The sequence below is a fragment of the Podarcis bocagei genome (assembly GCF_964188305.1).
Source record: "Podarcis bocagei genome assembly, chromosome: 7".
NCBI classification, from domain to species: Eukaryota; Metazoa; Chordata; class Lepidosauria; order Squamata; family Lacertidae; genus Podarcis; species Podarcis bocagei.
Window position 1 is genome coordinate 5612864 of NC_138132.1, and position 20035 is coordinate 5632898.

Sequence of the window (20035 nt, forward strand, 5' to 3'; positions counted from 1 at the left end):
GAGTGTAGGCTGAACTCCTGACAGCTGGGTGGGGGTGGTACACGAGGCTGTTGCATCTCATCTGGCCCAGGGGAGCTTTTGGGCGGCCCCACCCTGTGTCCCTGCCATTCTGTAACCTGTTCTATAGGGACGTCAGAAAGCTGAGTTCCTGAGTCAGGCCCTGGGGTCCACCTGGGCCAGTGTTGCTTACACTGGCTGGCAGTGGTGCCTCTCCAGGGCTTGAGGCAGGGAGTCTCTCTACCTGGCCTCACCTGAAGACGCCAGCAGGGACTGAAGACTTTGGCTGATGTTCCACCACTGAACAACAGTGACCCTCCCTCTCATCTCCCCCCCCCGCCTCCCCATAGCTGTCAACTTTTCCCTTTTCTTGTGAGGAATCCTATTAGGAATAAGGACATTTCCCTTTAAAAAAGGGAAACGTTGACAGATATGCCCCCCATGACCTCCCAAGGCTGGTTTGAGTAGCACTCCAAATACCAGCACAGTGCTGGGGGTCCTAGAATCATAGAATCATAGAATCATAGAGTTGGAAGAGACCACAAGGGCCATCGAGTCCAACCCCCTGCCAAGCAGGAAACCCCATCAGAGCACTCCTGACATATGGTTGTCAAGCCTCTGCTTAAAGACCTCCAAAGTAGGAGACTCCACCACACTCCTTGGCAGCAAATTCCACTGTCGAACAGCTCTTACTGTCAGGAAGTTCTTCCTAATGTTTAGGTGGAATCTTCTTTCTTGTAGTTTGGATCCATTGCTCCGTGTGCGCTTCTCTGGAGCAGCAGAAAACAACCTTTCTCCCTCCTCTATGTGACATCCTTTTATATATTTGAACAGGGCTATCATATCACCCCTTAACCTCCTCTTCTCCAGGCTAAACATGCCCAGCTCCCTTAACCATTCCTCATAAGGCATCGTTTCCAGGCCTTTAACCATTTTGGTTGCCCTCTTCTGGACACGTTCCAGTTTGTCAGTGTCCTTCTTGAATTGTGGTGCCCAGAACTGGACACAGTACTCCAGGTGAGGTCTGACCAGAGCAGAATACAGTGGCACTATTACTTCCCTTGATCTAGATGCTATACTCCTATTGATGAGGCCCAGAATTGCATTGGCTTTTTTAGCTGCCGCGTCACACTGTTGGCTCATGTCAAGTTTGTGGTCAACCAAGACTCCTAGATCCTTTTCACATGTACTGCTCTCAAGCCAGGTGTCACCCATCTTGTATTTGTGCCTCTCATTTTTTTTGCCCAAGTGCAATACTTTACATTTCTCCCTGTTAAAATTCATCTTGTTTGTTTTGGCCCAGTTTTCTAATCTGTCATGGTCGTTTTGAAGTGTGTTCCTGTCCTCTGGGGTGTTAGCCACCCCTCCCAGTTTGGTGTCATCTGCAAATTTGATCAGGATGCCCTTGAGTCCATCATCCAAGTCGTTGATAAAGATGTTGAATAAGACCGGGCCCAAGACAGAACCCTGTGGCACCCCACTAGTCACTCTTCTCCAGGATGAAGAGGAACCATTGATGAGCACCCTTTGGGTTCGGTCACTCAGCCAGTTACAAATCCACTGAGTGGTAGCATAGTCAAGGGTCCTGCTCTGCCCTCCCTGCAAAAACCACTCAGGAAAAGAGGACTTCAAGGGTGTTAAAAGTTCTGCTCTGCCAAGTTAGCTCCATCCAAGAACAGTGCTCAGGGGCTGCCATGGGCCGGGGTCATGGGCTCAGGAATAGCCCCACAAGGCACACTTTGAAAGATGTTAGAGAGACCTCCGCCCCCAAACCCAGCTTGTCAAATATGTCACTCAAGTGAAGGGAGGTGGGTCACTGGGAGGACGGAAGTGCTCTGTTCCTACGGCTCAGGCCTCTGAACATCTTCATTGGGTGTCTGGATGCGACCCTGCCAAATTGAAGGCCCCCCCATCCCCGTCCCCCCCAATGCCACCAGTATTAAGCATGGGGGTGATTTCTGTTGGAAGCGTTGGAATGCAACTCAGATTGTATTGAAGGTGGTCTGCAGAGGAGAAAGAGGGAGGGAGGCAGGGAGGACCAGGCAAACTTCCTAGACTGTCCTTCAGCCTTTGCTGACTTTCCCAGAGGTGCAAGGGAGACTCTGGGGTCGCTTCCTGACTTTGCTCCTCCCTCCTCCCTATGGAAGGGACGCGGGTGGCGCTGTGGTCTAAACCACAGGGCCTAGGGCTTGCTGATCAGAAAGTCGGCGGTTCAAATCCCCATGACGGGGTGAGTTCCCGTTGTTTGGTCCCAGCTCCTGCCCACCTAGCAGTTCGAAAGCACGCCAGTGCAAGTAGATAAATAGATACCACTCCGGCAGGAAGGTAAATGGCGTTTCCGCGTGCTGCTCTGGTTTCGCCAGAGCTTAGTCATGCTGGCCACATGAGCCGGAAGCTGTCTGCGGACAAACACCGGCTCCCTCAGCCTACAGAGCAAGATGAGCACTGCAACCCCAGAGTCATCTGCAACTGGTCAGGGAGGGGTACCTTTACCTTTACCTCCCTGTGGAAGAGGAGACATCTCTGTGTGTCTCTTCTGATGAGGACAAAGGGCAGGCAGGTGGCTTTTTGTATCCCCCCCCCTTAGTGAGACAGAATTCGGATCTTCCCGGTCAAGCATTTTCTTTCCTTTAATAAACTTAGCTTTCTTATTTTCTTAAACTCAGTGTGGTTCTAACCAGGGGTAAAGTGGGGTCCTCCGAAAAGCAGGAATGGCAAGGCTCAGGTCAGCCTCCAAGCTGTGCGTTAACTCGACACACATCTTCCGGGAGAAGACAGACAGACCAGGAGACCATCATGAATCTAGACTGTCTCTCTCCTTTGATCTGAGCCAACCCTCTGAAGTGCAATCGTACCCCTGGGTTGCAGCACTCTGGAGTGCAATCGTACCCCTGGGTTGCAGCCCTCTGAAGTGCAATCGTACCCCTGGGTTGCAGCACTCTGAAGTGCAATCGTACCCCTGGGTTGCAGCCCTCTGGAGTGCAATCGTACCCCTGGGTTGCAGCACTCTGGAGTGCAATCGTACTCCTGGGTTGCAGCACTCTGGAGTGCAATCGTACTCCTGGGTTGCAGCACTCTGGAGTGCAATCGTACCCCTGGGTTGCAGCACTCTGGAGTGCAATTGTACCCCTGGGTTGCAGCACTCTGGAGTGCAATCGTACCCCTGGGTTGCAGCACTCTGGAGTGCAATTGTACCCCTGGGTTGCAGCACTCTGAAGTGCAATCGTACCCCTGGGTTGCAGCACTCTGAAGTGCAATTGTACCCCTGGGTTGCAGCCCTCTGGAGTGCAATCGTACCCCTGGGTTGCAGCCCTCTGAAGTGCAATTGTACCCCTGGGTTGCAGCCCTCTGAAGTGCAATTGTACCCCTGGGTTGCAGCACTCTGGAGTGCAATCGTACCCCTGGGTTGCAGCACTCTGAAGTGCAATCGTACCCCTGGGTTGCAGCACTCTGAAGTGCAATTGTACCCCTGGGTTGCAGCACTCTGGAGTGCAATCGTACCCCTGGGTTGCAGCACTCTGGAGTGCAATCGTACCCCTGGGTTGCAGCCCTCTGGAGTGCAATCGTACCCCTGGGTTGCAGCCCTCTGAAGTGCAATCGTACCCCTGGGTTGCAGCACTCTGAAGTGCAATCCTACCCCTGGGTTGCAGCCCTCTGGAGTGCAATCGTACCCCTGGGTTGCAGCACTCTGAAGTGCAATCCTACCCCTGGGTTGCAGCCCTCTGGAGTGCAATCGTACCCCTGGGTTGCAGCACTCTGAAGTGCAATCGTACCCCTGGGTTGCAGCACTCTGAAGTGCAATCCTACCCCTGGGTTGCAGCCCTCTGGAGTGCAATCGTACCCCTGGGTTGCAGCCCTCTGGAGTGCAATTGTACCCCTGGGTTGCAGCACTCTGAAGTGCAATTGTACCCCTGGGTTGCAGCACTCTGAAGTGCAATTGTACCCCTGGGTTGCAGCACTCTGAAGTGCAATCGTACCCCTGGGTTGCAGCCCTCTGGAGTGCAATCGTACCCCTGGGTTGCAGCACTCTGAAGTGCAATCGTACCCCTGGGTTGCAGCCCTCTGGAGTGCAATCGTACCCCTGGGTTGCAGCACTCTGGAGTGCAATCGTACCCCTGGGTTGCAGCACTCTGAAGTGCAATCGTACCCCTGGGTTGCAGCACTCTGAAGTGCAATTGTACCCCTGGGTTGCAGCCCTCTGGAGTGCAATCGTACCCCTGGGTTGCAGCCCTCTGGAGTGCAATCGTACCCCTGGGTTGCAGCCCTCTGAAGTGCAATCGTACCCCTGGGTTGCAGCACTCTGAAGTGCAATCGTACCCCTGGGTTGCAGCACTCTGGAGTGCAATCGTACCCCTGGGTTGCAGCACTCTGAAGTGCAATCGTACCCCTGGGTTGCAGCCCTCTGGAGTGCAATCGTACCCCTGGGTTGCAGCCCTCTGGAGTGCAATCGTACCCCTGGGTTGCAGCCCTCTGGAGTGCAATCGTACCCCTGGGTTGCAGCACTCTGGAGTGCAATCGTACCCCTGGGTTGCAGCACTCTGGAGTGCAATCGTACCCCTGGGTTGCAGCACTCTGAAGTGCAATCGTACCCCTGGGTTGCAGCCCTCTGGAGTGCAATCGTACCCCTGGGTTGCAGCACTCTGAAGTGCAATCGTACCCCTGGGTTGCAGCCCTCTGGAGTGCAATCGTACCCCTGGGTTGCAGCACTCTGAAGTGCAATTGTACCCCTGGGTTGCAGCCCTCTGGAGTGCAATCGTACCCCTGGGTTGCAGCACTCTGAAGTGCAATCATACCCCTGGGTTGCAGCCCTCTGGAGTGCAATCGTACCCCTGGGTTGCAGCACTCTGAAGTGCAATTGTACCCCTGGGTTGCAGCCCTCTGGAGTGCAATCGTACCCCTGGGTTGCAGCACTCTGAAGTGCAATCGTACCCCTGGGTTGCAGCCCTCTGGAGTGCAATCGTACCCCTGGGTTGCAGCACTCTGAAGTGCAATTGTACCCCTGGGTTGCAGCCCTCTGGAGTGCAATCGTACCCCTGGGTTGCAGCACTCTGGAGTGCAATCGTACCCCTGGGTTGCAGCACTCTGAAGTGCAATCGTACCCCTGGGTTGCAGCACTCTGAAGTGCAATCGTACCCCTGGGTTGCAGCCCTCTGGAGTGCAATCGTACCCCTGGGTTGCAGCACTCTGAAGTGCAATTGTACCCCTGGGTTGCAGCCCTCTGGAGTGCAATCGTACCCCTGGGTTGCAGCCCTCTGGAGTGCAATTGTACCCCTGGGTTGCAGCCCTCTGAAGTGCAATTGTACCCCTGGGTTGCAGCCCTCTGGAGTGCAATTGTACCCCTGGGTTGCAGCCCTCTGGAGTGCAATTGTACCCCTGGGTTGCAGCCCTCTGGAGTGCAATCGTACCCCTGGGTTGCAGCACTCTGGAGTGCAATCGTACTCCTGGGTTGCAGCACTCTGGAGTGCAATCGTACTCCTGGGTTGCAGCACTCTGGAGTGCAATCGTACCCCTGGGTTGCAGCACTCTGGAGTGCAATTGTACCCCTGGGTTGCAGCCCTCTGAAGTGCAATTGTACCCCTGGGTTGCAGCACTCTGGAGTGCAATCGTACCCCTGGGTTGCAGCCCTCTGGAGTGCAATCGTACCCCTGGGTTGCAGCCCTCTGAAGTGCAATTGTACCCCTGGGTTGCAGCCCTCTGGAGTGCAATCGTACCCCTGGGTTGCAGCCCTCTGGAGTGCAATCGTACCCCTGGGTTGCAGCCCTCTGGAGTGCAATCGTACCCCTGGGTTGCAGCCCTCTGAAGTGCAATCGTACCCCTGGGTTGCAGCACTCTGAAGTGCAATCGTACCCCTGGGTTGCAGCACTCTGGAGTGCAATCGTACCCCTGGGTTGCAGCACTCTGAAGTGCAATCGTACCCCTGGGTTGCAGCCCTCTGGAGTGCAATCGTACCCCTGGGTTGCAGCCCTCTGGAGTGCAATCGTACCCCTGGGTTGCAGCCCTCTGGAGTGCAATCGTACCCCTGGGTTGCAGCACTCTGGAGTGCAATCGTACCCCTGGGTTGCAGCCCTCTGGAGTGCAATCGTACCCCTGGGTTGCAGCCCTCTGGAGTGCAATCGTACCCCTGGGTTGCAGCACTCTGGAGTGCAATCGTACCCCTGGGTTGCAGCCCTCTGGAGTGCAATCGTACCCCTGGGTTGCAGCACTCTGGAGTGCAATCGTACCCCTGGGTTGCAGCACTCTGGAGTGCAATCGTACCCCTGGGTTGCAGCCCTCTGGAGTGCAATCGTACTCCTGGGTTGCAGCTCCCTTCTTGGGAACATTCTGAGCCCTGGTCCAACTGGCTCAGTATTTTCAACATGGCCTGGATGAGGCTCCCCAGTGTTTGGGTCTGGGAATGCCTCCCAGCCCTTCCTGGAGATACTCCCAGCAGGGATTGACCCTGGGGCCTTCTGCATGCAAGGCAGGTGACCTCTCACTGAGCTATGGCCTTTCCCTCCCTCCTTTCGACATCCTGGATCGCATCCTCTGAGAACAAGGGAGCAATCACGGCTCCTTGGGACTCTGGTTGAGCTGCTTAGCTAAGAACCAGGAAAGCCTCCCCTTCCCAAAATTAACCTAGAATAAAGGCCTTTGCTATTTTACAAAGGCAATCCCTCTCTCCTAACCAGATTCACAAACTGGATGCTTGCTCTGCATGCCAGATCCAAGAACCTTGTGGATTTCTTGTTTGAGAAAAGCGGGGTGGGGGGGGAGACTGCTGTCCTCTCCCCCTGTCCTTGCTCCCTGCTGGGGAGGGACAATGGCCGGATCCAGCAGGGCTCCCCTTTGGCCCTTAGCCCCACAGCATTTCGTAGAATCATAGAATTGCAGAGTCGGAAGGGACCCTAAGCACCATCCAGCCAAACCCCTTCCAACGCAGCTGACCCATATGGGTATCGAACCTGCAACCTTGCCTTTATCAGCACCATGCTCTAACCAACTGAGCTACTGAAGCAAAGTGCTGGGGGCTGCCTCTTCACACCTGTGGGGTGGCTGGGAGCTCAGAGGGGAAGCCATCCTTTCTGGAGGCGAACAGGGTGCCATGAGGGTGCTCAGGAAGGGAGGAGAGATGTAAATAGAGGGGAAAGGACACCCTGACCCCAGACAGGGCACTTGTTCTCAGCCCCCACCATCTTCTGCTTAGTGTTTTTTTTTGGGGGGAGGGGGATGGACATCTGCTCTAAAGGCTGACTTCAACTCTCCCCAATGGCACCCTGATCTGCTCCTTCTGGGGTGCCCCTCTCTGCTCCCAGTGCCCCACAGCCAATCCAACAGAGGCACATCTTGCAAATTCTCTCGGGGTTTTTTGTTTTGTTTTTTTTTGGTTTGGTTTAGGTTTTGTTTTTATATAGAAAAAGGCAAAGCAGAAAGAAGCAGCCCCCAACAGTGTTTTGGCAAAATGCTACATGGTCAAGTCCCGATCTGTCCTTCGTATAGGGCGGCATAGCTCTGAGCTGGGGGTTCTCTGGCCGCCGTGGCACCTGCCAGGGGCTCGCTGGGCACCTGGCGGCATCTTCCTGGGTCCTGGAGTGCAGCGGGTGGTGGGTTCAGGGCACGGCTGGCACCACGTGTAGAAGCCTCTGTCTCCGATGGGGCAGCTACGCAATCATCTCCTTCTCCCGCTGGCTGCAGCGGCTGATCTTAATCTCTGTCAGCTGGATGTAGCGTAAGACGTTGGTGTCTGCAAGGAAAGGGAGAGGCAGAGCCTGTGAGGAGGAGGAGGAAGAAGAAGAGGAGGAGGAGGAGCCACGACAGCTCTCCCTTCCCTGGCCGCATCCTGGAAACCCAAGACAAGTCCTCCTGCCCAGGGTCAACCCTCCCCAGCTGGTTCAGCCAGGCCCCATCCAGGGAGGGGTCCTTCCCAGCCAGCCCTCCTAGTCACAGTCCTTTTAAGCTGTAGTTGCCACCAGGGGATGAACCCCAAACTTTTGCACCCCAAAGGTGCGCTGTGCCACTGAGCTGAGATTTCAGGCCTTGCCACCTTCCCTTTCCACAGCCAAGCAGGTCCCCCACCTCTCCCTCCCAGCAAGGCACAAGCAAGTGAAATAAAAAAAGTTATTCATAACTGCATATATAAACCACATGTCTGAAACCCCACAGAAAAAGTCCTGAAACCATTTTGTCCCTCCCAAATTGACCTCAAATATTTCTCTGCAAGGTCGAAGGAAAATGGAAAAGCCTCCCCATTGTCTTTTCATTCACAAACCCTGTCTTAAGGGTATATCTGTGTATGAATAGGGTGAGCTTGTGACCTGGCTCAGGAACTAAGTATTCATCATTACAAAAGACTGGCCAGGCTCCTCAGGGTATCCAATCAAGTAAGCATTAACAGGTAACCTGCCAGACAGGAGATAAACAACACACTCAGATTTCTGCTGTAGACCGCCTCTTCTGTGATGTAGGTATGATGTTTCTGGGGGTGGTCTTGGACTCCAGGGCGGGCAATTTAAAATGTCTATATAAGGGCGGGCACACCTTGGTTCTGGGTCCTCCTCTTTCTCCTGCGTGTGAGGGGAGCACCCTGTTGCAACAGATCAATAAAGATCAGGCTTACTAGCTGCTTTGCTTCTCAATATTCTCTGGTTGGCCTCTGTTCTTTTCTCCGACCGATGGAGAACCTACAAAGGACTCTATGAGGGCTCTTGTGTCCCCCATTAGGGAATAAGGGCAGATTTATGTTTATTACACAAGGGACCCACCTTCCTATGAAGCAAGTTTGCAGTGTTTGGGGCTTCTTAGCTCAGAGGAAAGGCAGGTGAGAGACGACGTGATAAGGAGTTTATCAAATTAGGCAGAGAAATGCTAGAAGTCGTGGGGAAGCTGAATATTGGAAGAGCCTGGGCAGGTAAAAGAAAGCCCTCTTTTTACCTATGGAACTCCCTGCCACAGGAGGCAGAGGTGGCTTTAAAATAAGATTAGACTAATTCATGTAGGAGGAGAGGGCTTTGGATGGCTACTAGCCAGGATGATTGTTCTCTGCCTCCACTGTCAGAGGCAGCTGTTGAAAACAAAAAATTGCCCTTTCCCCCCTTATGGGGTATCCAAGAGCCCATAGAGTCCTTACGTGGGTTCCCTATTGGTAGGAGGCCAACCAGAGAATATTGAGAAGCAAAGCAGCTAGTCAGCCTGATCTTTATTGATCTGTTGCAACAGGGTGCTCCCCTCACCCGCAGGAAAGGAGGAGGAATCCCGAAAAATGGCGCGCAAGGCCTTATAAAAACTTTCGAAATTGCCACCCTGTAGATCAAGACCACCCCCAGAAACATCATACATACATCACAGAAGGGGTGTAACCTAAGACCACCCCTCAGATACATCACACCTACATCACAGAAAAGGCGGTCTAAACAGAAATTTGAATGTTGTTTTTCTCCTGTCCTTGTTTATCTCCTGTCTGGCAGGTCACTTGATTGGATTTCCTGGGGAGCCTGGCCAGTCTTTTGTAATGATAAATACTCAGTTCCTGGGTCAGGTCACAAGCTCACGCCCTATTCATATCTTAAATGTGCCCTTAAGACAGGATTTGTGAGGAAAGAGGCAATGGGGAGGTTTCCCACTTTGACCTTGCAGAGAAAAACATTTGCTCAGTTTAGGAATCAAAATGGCTTCAGGTCGGTCTTCCTGAGCTGATCTATGTACATGCAGTTATGAACATTTGTTGTTGTTTAGTCGTTTAGTCGTGTCCGCCTCTTCGTGACCCCCTGGACCAGAGCACGCCAGGCACTCCTGTCTTCCACTGCCTCCCGCAGTTTGGTCAGACTCATGTTCGTAGCTTCGAGAACACTGTCCAACCATCTCCTCTGTCGTCCTCTTCTCCTTGTGCCCTCCATCTTTCCCAACATCAGGGTCTTTTCCAGGGAGTCTTCTCTTCTCATGAGGAGGCCAAAGTATTGGAGCCTCAGCTTCAGGATCTGTCCTTCCAGTGAGCACTCAGGGCTGATTTCCTTCAGAATGGAGAGGTTTGATCTTCTTGCAGTCCATGGGACTCTCAAGAGTCTCCTCCACCACCTTCGAACATTACCATATATCTAAGACCTCAAAATTTCTATCACACAGCAATGCTGGAAACCACAGGAGGGGAGAGTTGATCCTGTGTTCAAATCCTGCTTGGGGGTTTCCCTTTTGAGCGCAGGATGCTGGCCTCGAATGGCCTGATCCAGCAGCCTTGTCTTATGTTCTTAAAGTGGAGGAGCTGCCAGGGGTTGAGCCCCAGACTCCTGCCCCCAGAAGAGGTGCCCTGCCTCTGAGCTGCGCTCCGTTTCAGGCCTTGCCAACTGCCCCTTCTACTCCCACCCCCTTGCCCACCTCTCCCTCCCGCCACGGGCCAAGCAAAGCACCCACCTGCGGGCTCCAGGCTCTTGGCCTCTTTCAAATAGAGCAGGGCGTTGTCGTAGTCGCCCAGATGGTAGAAGGCGATGCCCGCCCGGTACATGGCTTTGAAGTTCCTCTTCTCCTTGGCAAGAACCTTGAGGCAATAGTCCCGCACCCTCTCATAGTTCACCAGCTCCGATTGCAACAGGCAGGCTGGAGAGAGAGAGAGAGGTCGGGGTGTGAATAGATCAGGGGTAGGCAAACTAGAAGGTCAGCGGTTTGAATCCCCGCGACGGGGTGAGCTCCCATTGCTCGGTCCCTGCTCCTGCCAACCTAGCAGTTCGAAAGCACACCTGTGCAAGTAGATAAATAGGTACCACTCCAGCGGGAAGGTAAACGGCGCTTCCGTGCGCTGCTCTTGTTCGCCAGAAGCGGCTTAGTCCTGCTGGCCACATGACCCGGCCAATAAAGCGAGATGAGCGCCGCAACCCCAGAGTCGGCCACGACTGGACCTAATGGTCAGGGGTCCCATTACCTTTACCTATGCAAACTAAGGCCTGGGGACCGGATGCGGCCCAATCGCCTTCTCAATCCGGCCCACGGGCAGTCCGGGAATCAGCGTGTTTTTACATGAGTAGAATGTGTCCTTTTATTTAAAATGCATCTCTAGGTTATTTGTGGGGCATAGGAATTCGTTCATTTCCCCCCAAAAAATATAGTCCAGCCTATCACATGGTCTGAGGGACGGTGGACTGGCCCACAGCTGAAAAAGGTTGCCGACCCCTGGAATAGATGTTAGGAGAGGGCCTTCTGTCGGATCCCTCCCTGCGAGAAGTGGGGTACAGGGAAGCAGGCAGAGGGCCTTCTCGGTGGTGGCGCCCGCACTGTGGAACGCCCTCCCAGCAGATGTCAAGGAAATAAACAACTATCTGACTTCAGAAGACATCCGAAGGCAGCCCTGTTTAGGGACGTTTTTAACATTTGGTGGTTTATTGTGCTTTTAATTCTGTTGGGAGCCGACTAGAGTGGCTGGGGGAAACCAGCCAGATAGGCAGGATATGTATGTATGTATGTATGTATGTATGTATAAATAAATAAATAATAGAATATCTTTCCTTCCTCACGTTTGTGAGTTCATCAGAGTGTCATCCATTTGCATCTTAAAAGGGAAGCTTAGATAGCCCAATTTTAGCCTTTTAGTTTAATGAATCCAGGATGCTTTAAGGCAGACTGGATTCTCCTGGTATTTCCTCCCCTTTAAAATAACAATCACACAAACAGCCTTGCAGAAAAGGTAAAAAATAGCACTTGCTCTCTCATAATACTTGCTGAAGAGTAACAGATGCAGAAACTTTGTTCAGGCAGGCTGAATGAACACAGTAATTTGATTACAAAGACATACAGTGGTACCTTGGTTTACAAACTTAATCCGTTCCAGAAGTCTGTTCTTAAACCAAAACTGTTCTTAAACTGAGGCGCGCTTTCCCTAATGAGGCCTCCCACCGCTGGTGCCCTTCCACCGGTCAGATTCCGTTCTTAGACCGAGGTAAAGTTCTCAAACCAAGACACTATTTCCGGTTTTGCGGAGTTTGTAAATCGAATTGTTCTTAAACCGGACTGTTCTTAAACCGAGGTACCACTGTACTTAAGTCTAGCTTAGAATGCAGTCTGAGCAGGATTTGAGACATAAAATAATAATAATAAATTTTATTTATACCCCGCCCTCCCTGGCCAGAGCCGGGGTCAGGGCGGTTAACACCAGTAAAATTACAATAAAAACATAATAGAAAAAAACCCCACCAATTTAAAATACAGGTTAAAATGCAATTTAAAATGCAGCCTCATTTTAAAAGTAGCCCATAAATCAAAACCGTAAGGGGAGGGAAACATAAGGGTCAGACTGAGTCCAAACCAAAGGCCAGGCGGAACAGCTCTTTCTTGCAGAAAGATGTCAAGTCCCGCAGGGCCCTGGTCTCTTGTGACAGAGCGTTCCACCAAGTCGGGGCCAGTACTGAAAAGGCCCTGCCCCTGGTGAGATTTAGCAGATGTTTTCACATTGCTGGCAGAGTAGGGAAAAAGATAGAAAGAGAGCACACCAAGGCAGGTAGGAGCATAAACAGCTATACCCCCTGCCCCTCTATCTATGCACAGTGGGGGTGTCTTTCGCAGAGTTCTCTATTCAAGAAGGACACTGACAAACTGGAACGTGTCCAGAGGAGGGCAACCAAAATGGTCAAAGGCCTGGAAACGATGCCTTATGAGGAACGGCTAAGGGAGCTGGGCATGTTTAGCCTGGAGAAGAGGAGGTTAAGGGGTGATATGATAGCCATGTTCAAATATATAAAAGGATGTCACATAGAGGAGGGAGAAAGGTTGTTTTCTGCTGCTCCAGAGAAGCGGACACGGAGCAATGGATCCAAACTACAAGAAAGAAGATTCCACCTAAACATTAGGAAGAACTTCCTGACAGTAAGAGCTGTTTGACAGTGGAATTTGCTGCCAAGGAGTGTGGTGGAGTCTCCTACTTTGGAGGTCTTTAAGCAGAGGCTTGACAACCATATGTCAGGAGTGCTCTGAGGGTGTTTCCTGCTTGGCAGGGGGTTGGACTCGATGGCCCTTGTGGTCTCTTCCAACTCTAGGATTCTATGATTCTATGATTCTAGTTAATGAGGGAGCCAGCCTCTTCCCAGGTGGCTCCTTCTGAATCCTTGCCCATCGTGATCCTGCAAACCTGCATGCTGCTCTACCTGGCCTTGGTGCGATAGCCCTACGTGCCCAAGAATGCAACCACTATCAACGATGTTGATTTTTTTAAATTAAAAAATATATTTTAAATATTTATAAACTGCACTTTCAGGGGAAAAGAACAAGGCCTAGCACAGGGCAGGACAGAAGGCCAGGATGTAGCCCCCACCCAGCTGGCCTTTCAACAAGCTGCATCCTTGGGGCACAGGTGGCGCTGTGGGTTAAACCACAGAGCCTAGGACTTGCTGATCAGAAGGTCGGCGGTTCAAATCCCCATGACAGGGTGAGCTCCCGTTGTTCGGTCCCTGCTCCTGCCAACCTAGCAGTTCGAAAGCACGTCAAAGTGCAAGTAGATAAATAGGTACCACTCCGGCGGGAAGGTAAACGGCGTTTCCGTGTGCTGCTCTGGTTCGCCAGAAGCGGCTTAGTCCTGCTGGCCACATGACCCAGAAGCTGTACACCGGCTTCCTCGGCCAGTAAAGCGAGATGAGTGCTGCAACCCCAGAGTCGGCCACGACTGGACCTAATGGTCAGGGGTCTCTTTAAAAACAAAAACAAAAAACAAGCTCCAGCATTGTCACCAGGGAGGGGCGTGCGCAGGGGGTGACATCCTCCCGCCCACCTTGGTTGGGTCTCTTGAGTTGAAAGGCAGCTGTGCCACAAGGCAGGTGCTGAAGGAGATTGGGCCAGGACCCCCGCAAAGGGATACTCGTCCCCCCCCTCAACTGTGGAAAAAAAAAAGGCCTGGAAATCAGAAGAAGTACCAACATTGAAAGATCGGCAATATAATTTTTTTTTAATACTTGAATTAGCAAAAATTACGGCAACAGTTAGAATGCAATCTAATCAAAATCTCAAACAGGAATGGAAATGTGTAGAAGAATACATGGCCAAAACATGCTCCAACAGGAATTTATTTATTATGCATAGACTGATTCCACAAAGTTAAGCTAAGCTAAGCTGATATATAAGACTGAATGTTTAATAATTAAGATACAAAAAAATACAATCTCAATAATAAAGTTATAAAATAATAACAAGGAAGTCACGCACGGGTGGAGGGAAGACACAGGGCAAGAAATAAGAAATGGATAAATGTTGGTACATAATGAAACATGAAAATGTGAATTTACGAATACAGCGGTACCTCGGGTTACATACGCTTCAGGTTACAGACTCTGCTAACCCAGAAATATTACCTCAGGTTAAGAACTTTGCCTCAGGATGAGAACAGAAATCGTGCTCCGGCGGTGCAGCAGCAGCAGGAGCCCCCATTAGCTAAAGTGGTGCTTCAGGTTAAGAACAGACCTCCAGAACGAATTAAGTTCTTAACCCGAGGTACCACTGTATAATGTATATGTATCATTATGTAAAGATTTCATATATGTATTGCAACATTAATAATAAATAAAATAAAATAAAATAAAATAAAATAAAATAAAATAAAATAAAATAAAATAAAATAAAATAAAATAATAAAAAGTCCTGTTTTAGGGTTGCCATTGCAATGGCAGAGCTTTGATGCTTACAATGTTCCTGGCAGATCTGTCCGGTTGGGCTTGATGTGCCCCTCCTCCCTCCTCCTTTCCTCATCTGCCATCCAAATCATTCTCTTCCTGGCTGTTTTTCAAGAGGCAAAACACAGGCAGGTTCATTTAAGGTTGCCCCCCTCCCTTCTGCTTGACTCCGGCCGTGGCTGCTCTGCTTTGCCCCCTCTGCCACCCTGCAGGAGGGCAGGATGCCCACATAAGGCAGGACGAGGGGCCAGATTCAGCCTCCCTCCTGAAAATCTCAATATTCTTCCTCAAAAGCAGGGGTCAGCAACCTTTTTCAGCCGTGGGCCGCTCCACTGTCCCCCAGACCATGTGGGGGGCCAGGCTATATTTTGAAAAAAAGTATGATTGAATTCCTATGCCCCACAAATAACCCAGAGATGCATTTTAAATAAAATGACACATTCTACTCATGTAAAAACACGCTGATTCCTGGGCTGTCCGCAGGCCGGACTGAGAAGGCAAATGGGCCGGATCCAGCTCCCAGGCCTTAGTTTGCCTAGTAAAGGTAAAGGGACCCCTGTCCATTAGGTCCAGTTGCAGATGACTCTGGGGTTGTGGCGCTCATCTCGCTTTACTGGCCGAGGGAGCCGGCGTACAGCTTCCGGGTCATGTGGCCAGCATGACTAAGCTGCTTCTGGCGAACCAGAACAGCGCACGGAAACGCCATTTACCTTCCTGCTGGAGTGGTACCTATTTATCTACTTGCATTTGACGTGCTTTTGAATTGCTAGGTTGGCAGGAGCAGGGACTAAATAACGGGAGCTCACCCCATCGCAGGGATTCGAACAGCCAACCTTCTGATCGGCAAGTCCTAGGCTCTGTGGTTTAACCCACAGTGCCACGTGCGTCCCTTTTTTAGTTTGCCTACCCCTGCTCAAAAGCAAACACGATTGTGGGAGGGGAGCAGGCAGTGAGACCTCAGCAGCTGGAAAAGAGGCAGGACAGGATTTCGGGGGGGGGGGCGAGCGCTTTGAGTTGTGGTGGTAGCAAACCAGGATCGTTCATAGCTCTTCATGCCCCCTCAGGAGGAGCAGGATCAATTTTACCAAGTAGTAAGCAAATGGGACATGGGTGGCGTTGTGGGTTAAACCACAGAGCCTAGGACTTGCCGATCAGAAGGTCGGCGGTTCGAATCCCCGTGACGGGGTGAGCTCCCGTTGCTTGGTCCCAGCTCCTGCCCACCTAGCAGTTCGAAAGCACCTCAAAGTGCAAGTAGATAAATAGGCACCGCTCCAGCGAGAAGGTAAACGGCGTTTCCGTGTGCTGCTCTGGTTCGCAAGAAGCGGCTTAGTCATGCTGGCCACATGACCCGGAAGCTGTACGCCGGCTCCCTCAGCCAATAAAGCAAGATGAGTGCCACAACCCCAGAATCGGCCAAGATGGGACCAAATATTCAGGGGTTGACATTTTGTGTGATTCATAAAAGTCGCCAAACCAAAAGAAGCAGTCAGGTGTCGCCAACAAGAGCAAGCGTCGCTGTGGTGCAACGGCTAGAGTGCTGGCTCATGGCCAGAGAGCTCTGGGTTCAAATCTCTTCACTCAGCCATTAAGCTCTCCAGGCCAGTCACTGAAATTATGCAAAATTCATCTCGCAGTGTTGCTGTAAGGGCAGAATGGGGGTGGGTCTTCCCTGATTTTATTTTATTTCTTGAAGAAATGTTGTCCCCACCCCCATATGTGGTGAAGCTGTTGGGAAATGGTCATAGCAACTATTGAGGAAATGGTTCGCTGTTATTGCACAAGAGACAATGTAAATATTAAAGCGTATCAAACACAAAAGCCGTGTCTTGTGCTACATGCGAGAAATTCCCTTTGCTAAGACACAGAAGCCAAGCTGGATACCAAGAAGAAGAACTAATTAGGAATTAGCTAATTAGAGAACTAATGAGTATGTAACACCCGGTCTCTAAAACAGGAAGAGAAGGAAAGAGGGAACTGAACCATACAATCCAATATATTAAGTATTGGGTTTCCCTGATTTAGGGGTCGGCTGTTGGCTGCCATAGGCAGTATTATTACCCCTTCTTATCCTTTGGGAGATACACATAAAATAAGGATTTGTATAGTATTAAAACTTCACAGGATTGTAGCAAATACCAAGAGATGTGAATATTTGAGATTATAATTGAGAAGCACTTACACCCCTTCCCTTTCTTCATATTGTTGTTGTTGTCAAATTAAATTTATATACCACCCTTCATCAAAAGATTTCAGGGCGGTTCACAGAATAAATGGTATTGTCCGGATTTGTATGACTATTTGACTTAAAAAGGGGAGTGAGGAGTGGCAGAGCCTTGCACACTGACTTGAGCTCCTTGGAGGAAAGGTGGAAATAATAATAATAATAATAATAATAATAATAATAATAATAATAATAATAAATACCCCACCCATCTGGCTGGGTTTCCCTAGACACTCTGGGCGGCTTCCAACAAAATATAAAAAATACAATAAAACATCAAATGTAATACTTCTGAATTTCGAGGGGAATAAATGGATTTCAGTCCTGCGGGCTAGCATTCAAAAATTTTATGTCAAAATTGTAAATATTGGTGAATGAGATTTGCATGGTTTTGTTTCATCCCTAGCAGGAAGTACCCAAAGAAAGAGGAAGGAGAAGGTGAGGGAGGGGCAAGGAGGGTCAAAGGTCAGGGAGAGGGGGTCACTGCTAGAGGGGAGGCCACCGCCAATATACAAAAGTCTTAAACACATACACCTGATGGATTCCCAAGGGAATCTTCAACCTTTGCAACAGGTGAGAGAAGTAGGACCTCGAGGGTTTTCCCCTGAAACCCTTGGCCTTAGCTGCGATGTTCCTCCTCTCTGCTTGGAAGAGGAGGACCTTAGGAGATGGACCAATGGGTGGATGGGGAGAACATCCCTTGGACTTTGTGAAATTTTGAATATTTTGTTAAGGGAGGGGTGGCCATCTGGCCCGAAACATCACTGGCCACCTCACCATCCCCGGCTCTTGGGTCTTCTAAACATTTTCTCAGAGGGCAGGTGGACACTCTAGCCTTAAGGCAGCAATTTCTGCCTCACCCCCTGCCCCCCCCAACTTGATTCCTCCTGGCACAACTTCCCAGGGGCTGAGCCTTTGACTTTGGCCCTCTGGGCTGGAGGCTTCTCTGCTTGGTATTATCCTGGCAACCTGGACAGTCCCCTGGGAACCCCATACCTGCAACACCAGGCCTTTCCCTGGGCGTTTCAGGTTGCAGGGTGCAGATCTCCACAGACCCCCCACTAAAGAGCTGCAAATTCTCTGGTGCAAAGGGGACCCCCCTAAACGAGGGACGTCCTTGCCCGTTTCCCAGAGGGGGCGCTTTTGACTAGGAAGGGATCAGAGGCTGGGTCTTGGCCCCAATTAGGGGTGCCAACTTGAATAAAATACAGTGGACACTCGGGTTGCGAACATGATCCATGCTGGAAGCACATTCGCAACCCGTAGCATTCGCAACATGTGCATGTGTGGGTTGCGATTCGGCGCTTCTGTGCACGCGCAAAGCACGATTTAGTGCTTCTGTGCATGCGCAAGCGCTGAAACATGGGATTAATCTGTTCCGGTGCTTCCGGGTTCAGTGCAGTGCGCAACCCGAAATCGCACAACCTGAAGCATCTGTAGCCCAAGGTATGACTGTATTGTGGGGGCCCAGGTAAGCCCACCCTGCATAATCACACGCTATTTGAATGGCAATGCCCGTCAACTTAGAAGGGGCAGCCCCCTCAAATATTCTGACCCCTAGGAGTAGGAAAGCAGGATTGGAAAGGGCTCCCCCTGCCGGCTGGACACGGGAGGCGCATGAGAGGGAGCCAGAGACACGTCTGAAGAGGGACAGCTTCGTCACGACACGGGGGTTCTTCTGCCTGCTTGGAGAACCTTCCAAACTGGGAGGGGGGGTCCCGTTGCCAGGCGAGGGCCCCCCACCTTCTTCCTCTGGGCCTGGCACACAGCTCCCCTCACCCCCCAAAAAAAGAGAATCCGCCCCAGCCTTACCCGTCAGGCTGTTGTAGCACTCGATCTCGGTGCCCTCGACCAGCGCCCGCTGCTCCTCGGAGAGGCGCTGCTGCCAGCCGGCCCTCCGCAGCGGGCTGCTGCCGTCCTCGGCCTCGGCCTCCAGCCCCTTCAGCTGCAGCAGCGCCCGGTGGTACTTCCCGATGGCCTCGCGGAACTTCTTCTGCTTGTAGCAGCGCCCGCCCTCGGCCTTGAACTCCACCGCCTGCCGGATCTTGGCCTCCAGGTCCGGCTGGGGCTCGGCGGCGCCCGCGGCGGCGGCCCCGCGCAGGTGGGCCCGGCCGCCCCCGACGGCCGCCCCTCCGCCGCTGCTGCCCCCTCCGCCGCCGGCCTGCGGGCAGCTCCTCTTGTAGGGGCTGCGCTCGTCCATGGCCCCCCTCACAGGCCCATGCTCGGGCGCTTGTCTCCGCTGCACCAGCTGGAAGAGCGCGCTGTGCATCGACGGCGCCCCGGAGCGGAGCTTCAGCACCAGGGAGAGCGCGCTAGCGGTGCATTGTGGGAAACTCCCTCCGCATCAGCACCGCCGGCCGGGCTGACCTCGGATGTCTCGGCGCTCAGCGAGGAGGCGGCGGCGGCGGCGGCAGGCAGGCGCCCTTCCTCTTGGAGGGACTGGGGGCGGGAGGGGGGGGGACGCAAAGGAAGGGAGGGGCCACAGGCAAGCCCCGCCTCCTCCGGAGTATGGGTGCGGGTGGGGTTGTGCCGGGAGCGCCGTTTCCTGGCGGTGGGTTTCTGATGGAGAAGCGCTGGAAGCTGCCTTCTGCGAAGAGCCAGAGTTGCAGTCTCGTAATGGGACACCCAGGGGTCGTCTAGTCCAACCCCTGCTGTAACGCAGGAGGCTGAAGAATCCCTGAAAAATTCCTGGAGAGGCTGCCGGGAACTGGAGGCAAACAGGTGGGGTAGCTCAATTGGGAGACTCTTAATCTCAGGGCCATGGGTTCAAGTCTTACGCTGGGCAAAATATTCCTTGGTTGCAGGGGATTGGACTAGATGACCCTCGTGGTTCCTCCCAGCTCTATGATTCTGTAATGCCAGGGCACTTCTGCAAGGGAATGGCTCCTTCTGAGTGGGAAGAATATTTATCCAGTTCGCCTGCTAGTGATTTCTGAAGAGCAATGCAGGAATTTTGACCAGAAAGATGGCGGAACATCACTTGTGACAGGCAGCTTGCAGTCACCCTTAGTGGACCATCAGTGTTACGGTCTCTGTATTGACAGTGGAGGTATCAGTGAGTGGGGGTGGGGTGGGGGGCAGAAGAGAAGGCTCATCAAGCCTTCCAACTATGTAATGCCTTCGTTTAAATTTGCAAAGTTCTGTTTTTGTAACGTTTTACCATGAAAACAATTTTAAATCATAGAGGTAAGATTCGAACTGGGGG

General features: G+C 52.0%; 1 protein-coding gene across 1 annotated transcript; it reads right to left on the bottom strand.

The window, feature by feature from the left end:
• Positions 1–2609: 2609 nt before the first annotated feature.
• On the bottom strand, positions 2610–19265 carry TTC9B (tetratricopeptide repeat domain 9B). The gene is made up of 4 exons (XM_081200670.1): positions 18643–19265; positions 10378–10560; positions 6253–7717; positions 2610–2812 (listed from the first exon to the last, which is right to left on the bottom strand). Exons 1-3 carry the CDS (start codon positions 19097–19099, stop codon positions 7635–7637), a joined length of 723 nt encoding a protein of 240 aa, XP_081056796.1. The 5' UTR covers positions 19100–19265; the 3' UTR covers positions 2610–2812; positions 6253–7634.
• Between the last annotated feature and the right edge of the window lie 770 nt (positions 19266–20035).

What these genes read in the sequence shown, in the direction of transcription:
- TTC9B (XM_081200670.1), bottom strand. Translation starts at nt 19,099, where the DNA reads ATGCACAGCGCGCTCTTCCAGCTGGTGCAGCGGAGACAAGCGCCCGAG. An exon ending in GTGCTACAACAGCCTGACGG is followed by an intron (nt 10,561 to 18,642) that starts GTAAGGCTGGGG and finishes CTCTCTCTCCAG; the next exon opens with CCTGCCTGTTGCAATCGGAG. An exon ending in CAAGAGCCTGGAGCCCGCAG is followed by an intron (nt 7,718 to 10,377) that starts GTGGGTGCTTTG and finishes CTTTCCTTGCAG; the next exon opens with ACACCAACGTCTTACGCTAC.